The 10,282-nt window shown below is 38.9% G+C and overlaps 1 protein-coding gene across 1 annotated transcript in view; it reads right to left on the bottom strand.

Moving 5' to 3' along the window:
- Positions 1–5,021: 5,021 nt before the first annotated feature.
- LOC146680815 (CLIP-associating protein 1-A-like) overlaps positions 5,022–10,282 on the bottom strand; it is a 55,235-nt gene continuing 49,974 nt past the window's right edge. Inside the window, exon 42 of the mRNA XM_085448910.1 lies at positions 5,022–10,190. Coding sequence (XP_085305036.1) covers positions 10,107–10,190 — 84 coding nt within the window. The 3' untranslated portion in view covers positions 5,022–10,106. The remainder of the gene's footprint in view (positions 10,191–10,282) is intronic.

Raw genomic sequence — 10,282 nt, 5'->3', positions numbered from 1 at the left:
CAATGATATTTCCTCTTACATTGTGAAATTAGAAAAAAAAATATCAAAATAACAGATGGGTTCACTTCTTGTTTACAGTGGTAATAAACAGGTTGACAGCTGAGTTCAGGCAGGAGTTTCTGTGGACTGATGTTTGTAGAGACACTGTGAGCTATAGCGAAAGAAGAGGGCCTGGCGAGGTGGAGGTAGGAGAGCAGAGAAATGAAAGTCAGCAGAAGTAAGACAGAATTCGTATGTGTGAATGAGAGAGAGACAGGTGTAACAAGGAGAAGATGTAGTGAGTCCTGCCATGATGTACAGTTTGGAGACAGTGGCCCTGACAAAAAGACAAGAGGCAAAACTGAAGATGATCAAATTTTCATTTGGAGTGACCAGGAGGGAAAGGATTTGAAACGAGTACATCAGTTTTTCTAATCAAAGACACAGTCAGTTCATTTCTGTATAATCAGAATCAGAATCAGAAAGGGTTTTATTGCCAAATGTTGAGCAGGTTTACAGCATTAGGAAATTGCTGCGGTGCTTAGTGCAAACATACTGTCAGATAACGCTTAAATAGACATAAAAATAAAAATTAAAAGTGCTAAGTAGATAGATATATACATGAGTGCAGGTGGTGATCAGTGCAAACATGGAATGATGCAGTGAACACAGCGTAGGGTCATGTGTTAGTGGTGGGAACAGTCATATGGTTATTGTTCATGTGTCCAACAGCAGAGGGGAAGAAACTGTTCTTATGGGGAGAGGTTCTGGTGCGAATGGACCGGAGCCTCCTGCCTGAGGGGAGCAGGTCAAACAGATTGTGTCCAGGTTGAGAAGGGTCAGCTGAGATCCGAACTGCACGCCCCAGTGTCCTGGAGGTGTACAGGTCCTGCAGAGATGGGAGTCTGCAGCCAATCAAGATGAAAACTGTATTTTGATTTTCTTAATGAGTCCTAAGTACAAAAAAACTCTTCTCTCCTCTTTCCTAGGAGTCTGTAATTGAAACATAACCTTCGGTCCCCCTCCTTAAAGTTACGAATCACTGCCCAGAGCTGTCTGTTATCATTCTTCATTCAGCCTGTTTGTCTTACATGGAGAATCAAACATACTGTCATCACTTGAACATGAACAGGAGATATCTATGTATGTTTCCTGCATGATAAGGTGATACTGATGAGATGTACTTTGAGAAACAGTAGCTCCTTCCTAAGCTGAAACCCGCCGCTGGCAGCTTCCTGTAGTTAGATGGTGGAGGCAAAGGAGTTTTTAGTTTGCTCTGTCCAGCTGAGTGATTAGTGTTAGAAATATAGAGTTTTATCTTAGCTGTCATTATGTTGAGTGTCTTTAAAAGTCATAGTATGGGCCAGTATTTCACCAGAAGGTTTTATTGAACATTTCATCTGAAAATCACTCAGGGTACCAGCATGTTGGCCAACTATCATAAATTTGGTGATTATGGAGGCACTTCTGTAGATAAATTTTACAGACAAACCCAAAAGTAAAGAAACAGTTATTTTGTTTTTAAGGAGAAATTACAGTTTTTTCTGAATGCTTAAAACCCTAACTGTGATTCTTATAGCACACTTTCAAAAACTATTGATACTTATAGCAAAACCACTCACTGAGTTTGTAAAACTAAAAGCACAAACACTGCTTTGCACTCAGTTTGCCATTTTGTAACACACACTTTGCAAACCTGTAGCTACAATCCACTGCACAGCACTCTTTTTGCAGAACTGTAAACACAACTCACTGCTTTACACTCAATTTCCAAATGATCAATGCACTCCTAGCAAAACTATACACATTTACGGCCATTATTTATACTATTTTGCCAACTGTCTGGCACACTGTCAAATGTGAAAACTGTTTTAGATAATTAGTTCACTTTGCAATCAGCCTAAGCACTATAATACAGGTAAGCTGTGTGTGCGGAGTACAATGGAGGGAGCAGAAAGAGTGAGAAGTAGAGGAGGCTGAGGAAGAGGACGTGGAGGTGAAGAAGTATAGGATGAAGAGGACGACAAGGACAAGGAGGACCAAGAGGAGGACGAGGAGGGGGGAGAGGAGGATGAGGAGGGGGGATAAATGAAATTTATATCTAAATTTATATAAATTACTTATATCAGCCAGGGTTTCGGGTGAGCTCATTGTGAAACCTGGCCCCACCCGCTTCAGATCTAAACTCCGAAACCATCTCAGAGACGAAACTCACCCTCAGGTCTGATCCTAAACACCTTTTTACACAAAGGACACTGACACCTCTCACTGATATCTCAGTGTTAACTGATGCAGTTTTTGCAGAAGTTGTGTCCACATGGTGTGGAGACTGGATCAGTGAAGACATCCAGACAGATGAAGCACAGAAAATGTCTTCAGATAGAAGACAGCTGGCAGCAGACATGTCTGCACTCTGAGTGAGAAAGAAAAGAAAATGTTTTTATTTAAAATTCAGTTTTAATTCTATTTAAAGAGGACTTCTTCTGCTTTTCCTACTTTCCTGTCACATGTCTCCTGTTCCAGTGGTGGATGTTCATGCTAAACATGACCAAAGTTTTAAATAATGTAATCGAGTAATCCGTGTGAGCCCAAAGTTTACACTTCAGACTGCTCTAAAAACTCAGTTTTACACAGTTTTTTTTAAACTGTTAGATCTGTTTGATGACAACACCAGTTGTGGGTGTTAGACAGTATCATGAGTCCAAAAGGGTGATGTTGAATGTTGTCAGTGTAAATACTCAACAGTCAGAAGAGAAAGAAGAATTCTGGAGTAGGTGGATTAAGTGGTACAGGGTGTCTCCAGTGGGGGAGAGAGTGCTGATTGGAGCAAACTTTAATGGACATGTAGGTGAACGGCATAGAATTATAGAGGTGTTGAGGAGATGCTGGATATTTATGATGTTAATGAGAGAGAAAAGGAAGGACAAATGGTGGCGGAGTTTGTGAAAAGGATGGAAATATTTGTGAACACATATGAGATGAAGGAGGAACAAAGGAGTAGAGGAATATGTCCACAGTTAGACTACATCATAGGCAAAAGGTTCAATATGAAAGGGGAGACATTAGGGGAGAATGTTGATTGGCAGCAGTGGTGACTTTGGACACCAAGAAGAGGAAGAATGTGAAGGTAGAGCAAAGTACCGAATGATGGAAGTTGAAGAAGAAAAAATGGTCCATCTGTCCTCTTGCTGTGTTGTTGCTCTTTCTCTTCTTTTCCTCTCCTACCTTCTTCTACCTGTTCATTCTGTGCAGATAACCTGGAGATCATTGATAAGGAGACTTTGGTTTCTGAGAGATTCTGTGCAAAAAGGAACTGTTGAATTGTCTGTGTGTTTGGAACCTGGACTTGACTATGCAAAACTTTTACCTGAGCTTTTGTGAACCTTAAATTTTAAACAGAACTTTGTTAAACTTTTTTCTAGAGTCCTGCATTTGACTCCAACCTGTTTGGTGGCCCCGAAATAACAATATAGCCAAGATATGGATCTGTGACTAAATGACAACGTTAACAAACAATCAATGTGAATGAACAAAGTGAACTGAAGATTTGTGCTGTACCAGTAAATTATGATGAGTTGCACTTACCAGTGTTTGTAAAGACGGCTGCGTTATTGAGGAAAACCCGTTGATCCAGTTGACCCTGAGAGTAGACATTTAGCTGCATGCTTCTTTGTCTCTAGATGATGATCCACATTTGGACTTTCAAACTGTTCAGTCATAATTATCTGTACTCACCAGTGTTGGAGAGAAGCTCCGTTGTGCTGTTATGAAAGGATCAGTGAGCCCAGTTTAATGTTCCTTTGGAAAGAAACTGATTCTTTTCAAGTGAAACTCTGTTGTGACACAATTTCATCTGGTAAATGTTGGAATGCCATCCATCTAGAGTTTTGTGTTGACTCATGCCGCACCTTTGCTGGCTGGTTGGATTCCTCCTCAGAAACATTTGCAGTGCTCAAGTCAGTTTATTTTAATGGGAATTAGAATCTCAATCCAACATTTACAATGCACTGCATCAGTTCCTAAATTGTTGAACAACTAAAGACAAAAAGTTAATCACTTTTAAGCCAATCACAGCTCAAGATTAACTGTAAATTATTCAAATGAGAGAATTCATGTTTGTCAAAGAAGTGGACTTTGCTTGTCTTTGTATTCTTTGTTTGATTCCTAATTTGTGAAAGAGGAGAATTTACATTTGGTCTTTTCAACCAGCATCATCATGATCACCTGTGTTGGACAGAAGCCCTGCTGTGCTTTGTAGCAAAATGTTCAATGAGCTCAGTTTCTCATTCCTCTAAACAGAAACTGAATTTCTTATGCTGCATCTCTCGCTTTCAGGTTCACTTCTGAATTTCTAGTCAGGTGAGACCCAGTGTTTACCAGTAAAGATTCAAATGTAGTCTGATTTCAACTGAATTTCGACCTCTGCCTATGGTGCCTGCAGGTATTTATGGACCTTCAGCTGTGGAAAGGAGTTTCAACTCATCATGGCCATGAATCCAATGGTAATCTTATGCTTTTAATGATTTCCTTGAACTGTATGTTTTTGTTTTTTTAATGATTGTACAGCATACACCTTTAATAATTTCAAAAACCAAGAAGTTTCAATTTATTTTCGATTTTCTCTAATTCACATATGGTCAGAAGTTTACATACAGCCTCAAATATGAACATACATGCCCATTAATATCTGGTTAAATTTTTAGCAGCTGCACCTACGGCATCAATTTCATAATCCTACATCACCTTGTTCTTGAGTGAACATTCAAAAACTTTGGTGTTTATGCTGTCTGCCTGCAGAGCAGGGTGACAACAATATTTCATCAGCCTTTTACAATGACGGGTAATAAAAACAATTTAAAAGCTTATAAAATGGGAAGAATTTTCCTCCACTTGTCCTTTAAATCTATTAATATTTAGTTGAAATTTGCTCTTCATTAGATACCTGTGACCAAGATTAAATTGAGTTTAGACGTCAAATGAATTCGTAGAAAACTGGACCTGGATAAAAAACACAAATGTTGTAATAAAGACAATAGAGAAAAGAAGTCTGATAGTTTATTTCAAGTTCTGCGAAATCTATCACAGGTGAAAGAGAACCAAACATGTAAATATATACAGTCATACACAGGGAAATAAAACAGAATATAAATACTGTGTAGCATGAAAGGAAACTAACCAACTAAAAAAACCAAACTGGAGCCATGCACTGTAAGTCGTTTGAATGGGGAAAAAAAAAGCTTGAAGCGTATTTACAGCATCATTAAAAGGTTTTCTTCTCGCCTTCAGAAGCAGTGAATCATAGTGTTAGTACAGGTTAGTATTGGACAGAACAACCAGGTGTATTGCAAGAAATCTTTCCTCAAAGGCACTCAATCAGGAAATCAAAATAATGTTCTCAAATCTTAATTTCAAGTTGACTACATTTAACGATTCCTGTGACACACTCATGCAGACGCAGTTTCAAGTTACACTGTAGATTGAAATAAAGGGAACTGAGTTTTAGTTGCCAAAACTGTAGCCTAAACAAGCAAGTTTAACACCGGATCAGCACCACTGGACTGGACACGCTATGGAGGACTTCGACATTCAGTTCAGAGGGAAACGCTGATCAGATTCTCAAAGCTGAGAAGAGTGACAACGGCCACTGGTACAGTACATTTAACAGTCCAAGTAATGTGTCGGAAGAGATTCAGTAAGGCCTGGAAACATCCTTCACTTTTAAAGACATTCTGGGAAATGTTTGCTTTTTACTGAGAGTCAGACGTATATGCAGGAATGTGCAGAAATAAACACTGGGACCCTCGAGAGGGTGGGTATAGCAACAGAAAGCATTTTTATTTCTACATGCATCCGACAACACACTACCTCTGAAGATGTAAACACAGATTCCATATTGGCTTCACTTTTCAGCCCCAGAGGTTGGAAGTAAAACTAATGCTGAAACTGAAAATCCTCTAATGTGTGCTAGAGGCAGTGTCCCCATAGACTACTGTGGTAAAATGTCCAAATTTATAGCTGAAGTAAACATCTTCACAGCTGCTACAAAAACAGTTTTGGTCAGAGCAAGAGCTGCAAAGTTTTGTAGGTATTGTAATTTCATAAAAACCAGACTGACAGACAAAGCTTGATTTCACTGAGAAATTCCACTAGTTTAAAGTAGAGACCATGCTACACTGGGATCACCTGTTTCACATGTATTAAGGCGTGGCCTATCTGCTTGATGGCCAGATGGTGTGTCACAGGCAGCTATAGGTTTTAGCTGTCTGGTAGACTTCACCTCAGCCTATTGGAGTTCCTAAACTGGACCTCTGGCTTGAGGTGATTAATATATTTGGATAATAAATAGAATCACATCATCAGCATGTAGTGGCAGTTTGTGCTCAGTCCCTTTTGGAGCATTTTAATGCAGTTATCTGACACATGATATGCATTGTGTTGCTGTGATTAGCTGTTCAAGAAGTTTTCGTTTTACGGAGTCAAATTCTAGGATTTTACTTGGATGTTCCTTAGCACTGTCTACTATTGTATGTTAGTTAGTGAAAATGTAGTTAAATTAAGCTAAATGCTTAGAAAAATCAGATAAAGTTCTGACATTCTTGTAAATATCTAAAATTTAGCTTGTAATGATGGATGATCTGTAATGTTCGGATCCCCACGCAAGCCATTTCTACACAAGGGAAAAGGGTCCAAATTTACAGAATGGAATCTCTGTAATCTCATCTGACTCTCAGCAAGAAAACAAATCACTTTGCTGGAAATGTTGGATTATTTCTCATCTTCTGCCCCCTCTGGAGCGTTTGTTTGGACTCACTTAGTGTGCGTGATGGGCGGAGTTCAGCACCAGGAAAGTGCAATCAGTCAGTCGATCAATCACTATTAAAAATTTCAGTCGTTTTTCCATCGTCATCGCTTCACCTACACTTCCTGCTGAGATAAAGTACATACACCAGAGTGGTTAGGCGCGTTTGTTAGTATTATAATAAGCAGCAGAAGGTTTAATTATAGGTGCGCTTATTTGAAAATGACACTTTTTTACACTGACCGGCGGAGCGTCTCAAAGGAGGACCTAAATGGGAATCTACAGTGTTTCCACAAGGAAATCCCAGCTGGATTTCTTGAAGTTTATTGCTAATGTCCACTCTGTTTCTTTTTTTACCACTGGCACTTCACCATTCAGCAGTTCAGCATTGTCGCGCTCATGTAGTAGCATCTAATGATTCAGATCGTCAATCTTTCCCACAGGTTTGTCATTCACATTTTAAAGGTCAAAAAAGTGACTTACATTCGATTTGGGAGCCGCTGATGCAGAGAGCACGGCCGCTAATACTATTTCTGAGATATTTAGGCCTTTATTTTGACCTTCAGCTTGAGCTTTAATATATATATTACAGTATTTTGGAATGAAAGTCCCCTAATCACAGTAGTCTAAACTTGACAGCAGTCATCAAAACTAATCAACTCCCAGTTTAACCCAAGCTGGGCCGTTCAATTCACAGGAGAGAGCAACACTGCTGTCATTACAGTGGTTTTAATTAGGAGCTGATTGACCTTTTAGTTTTTGACAGCCACTAAAAACCCACCATAGCTGAAAAAAAAATTAAACTTATGCGACACTCATCAGCTTGATTTTCCATTTAAAACTCAATAAAAGACAATTTAATCTTTTTTGTTCGTTATATCAGTCTCATATTTACGTAGGACGATGAGAAGCTTTCTACCTTTGGCCTGAAAAAAAAAAAAATCATAAATCTGTATTTAATTATTGTCTCCTTTTGGTCACAAAATGTGCATTTTTTTTATTAACATTTACAAAGTGAGTTCAGTCTTTACGTTGTCTAACATAAATTAGATGATGGTGAGGATATTTACAGTCCAAATGAGTGAACGACCAAAGCAATCACCAAAAATATGTTTTCTTTGGAATTTTTCTTATTGTGGTCCTCAGTCTGTCAAGCTGACAGTCATTTTTTACATTTTTTAATAAATAAATACTTCTTTTTTTTTTTTTTTAAATAAGAAGATGGATTAGTGCTATACTTGAAATTAGTGATAATATTTAAATGTTTGTGTGTAATTGGAAAGTATTGCTTTAAGTGTCCTGGTTCTTATATCTACTTTTATGAAAGTATGCATTTAAAGTTCTGACCGGAAATAGGGGAAAAGAAGAAAAGCTCTCCTTAAATTTAGGATCAACCCAAAAAAGTACTGGGCAGACCATCCATCCATCCATCCATGTTCTACAGTTGTGTGCAAAATTTCCTTCCTATCACAACTTAAAAGAAATCTTTGTCTTTCAATAAATCTGCCTGCTATGTTCACATCAGCAGAAATGCTACAGAGAAATCGACACGTGTTTAGGTCAGTATTTTCTGCTGCCGAGTTATCTTTGCGTCATATGTAGAGATCTGTAATGAAAGCTTAAATGAAGTCACATTTTATGTTGATAACTGGAACACATATTTAAACATAAATATTGATAATTTAATGATGATTTAAAGACTAATTACACTATTTTTCAAACTTTTTCTAACAATTAGAAATGAAGTCCAACGCAGTATTTTAACAGCTTGTTTCTCAAACACTGCAATATATTAAAACCTTCTTAAAAACAACATTTATATAAATAAAAGGCAGCATTAAATTTCAAAACTTCCTAAACTAAAGTTAAGATTACTTAAATCCTACAATCAGCTCTTCAACATGCTTCTGTAAGCTGTTTAATCAGCTGAAATTTACCCTGCTGCTGCTAAAGCTTTTATTGTGAAAGTCACGTATACAAGAAAGTGCTGTTCACGCGCATGTAGGACAAATCTAATTTCCAACACTGAATATTAAATCTGTGCAGAGTGGTCTGTCTCTTTCAAACCTCCACCTCATCTCCAACAGCTCATTTAGACAGCTAACTAAAGCAAACCTGTGATTTCAAAATAACTCTCACTCACAAGTCTAGTTCTGCATCTAAAAACACGGCCGTTTCCATTTGACATTTTTTTTCCAATTCAGGTAGAAAACTGTGATCTGTGAGGTGAAATATTTAGCCTTGACTATTAAATGGAAATCTAACTGATGAGTGCCACAAAAACAGAAATAATTTGTTCCTTCTTTTTCACACCTTAAAAAATGACTTTCAAATATAAACACTGCTGTTTTCTGCTGGTTCTCGGGCCCAGAACAATAAAACTTTGCTGATTTGTAGTGCTTAAAATCATTGGCCAGCCAAATGATCAATCACTGTAAACTGAGACGAGCTTCACATCTTTTGAAATAGATTATTCCAGGACTGAGTGCAACCCCGTCGATTCTCCCATCGCACTCACAGAGGCATGAGCCCATTTTCAAAATAAAGCTTGTGTTGATCTTTCGATTATCTCTGGGATTCAGCCTTTTAAAGACCGTAGTGCCACTTTCTGTAACAACTCATTCAAATGTTAAAAACTGGAAAACGTCCCATCGATGAGGCAGTAGTTCACGAAGGAGACTCGCGCTCACTCAAAGCTCTTTACATTCAATAAAAGGTTTGATGTGTCAAAGCAAAACAGTGTCCAGGAAGTGGATTAAAGGTACTAAAAAGGAATAAAAATACTGACAGAAGGAGGAAGCTACACTGCAAAAACTCTCCTCTTCAGGTCCTTCATGGTTCCACGATCTCCTCGGCTTCAAACTGCACCTCACATCCAGGAGATTAAAGACGACGATGATGAGATGAGGAAGAGGAGATCTTGGTTTCAGGCACACGGCCTCTAAAAATTGATCATTTCCATACTGGAAGATGGAAGATGAAGTCTTAAGGCTAATGCATCTAGTGGTGGATCTTCATGAAACGTCTCAAAAGCCAGGGTCACCCTACCTCCAAAAAACGAGCTGAACTTTATGGATGATGGACATGAAACTGGAGCCGTGACAGCATGAGCTCCTCAGGGACTTCAGCTCCATCAGCAGCTGAAGGAATGAGATGGAAGATGGTTTGGGAAACAGAAGCTGGTCAAGAAGATGAGGTGCCAGGCACCTGGTCCTACAAAGAAACTGATGATGATCCCACTGGTGGTGACGTCGCCCCTCAGGTCGATCACCGGCTGATGGAATGAAACCGTTTATAAGCGTGTCTGCGAGGATGGAAGCTGCAGGAGTTAGTAGGAGGAGATGTCGGAGGAGCTGCTGCTGTTGCTGGTGGAGGTCTGCGCCCGCTTGATGTACAGGTTCAGCAGCTTCATCTGCAGGAGGGAAACAGCGGCGCGGTCAGAGGACTCCAAGAGCTCTGCAGATAATCTAAAGCTCACTGCTCTTTAAACACTATACTAAAGTT

This window comes from Copadichromis virginalis, linkage group LG23, assembly GCF_057382275.1.
Source record: "Copadichromis virginalis isolate Kocher_CV1m ecotype Utaka linkage group LG23, C_Virginalis_male_GT1.1, whole genome shotgun sequence".
Classification (NCBI taxonomy): Eukaryota; Metazoa; Chordata; class Actinopteri; order Cichliformes; family Cichlidae; genus Copadichromis; species Copadichromis virginalis.
This window is presented reverse-complemented; position numbering and strand designations above follow the sequence as displayed.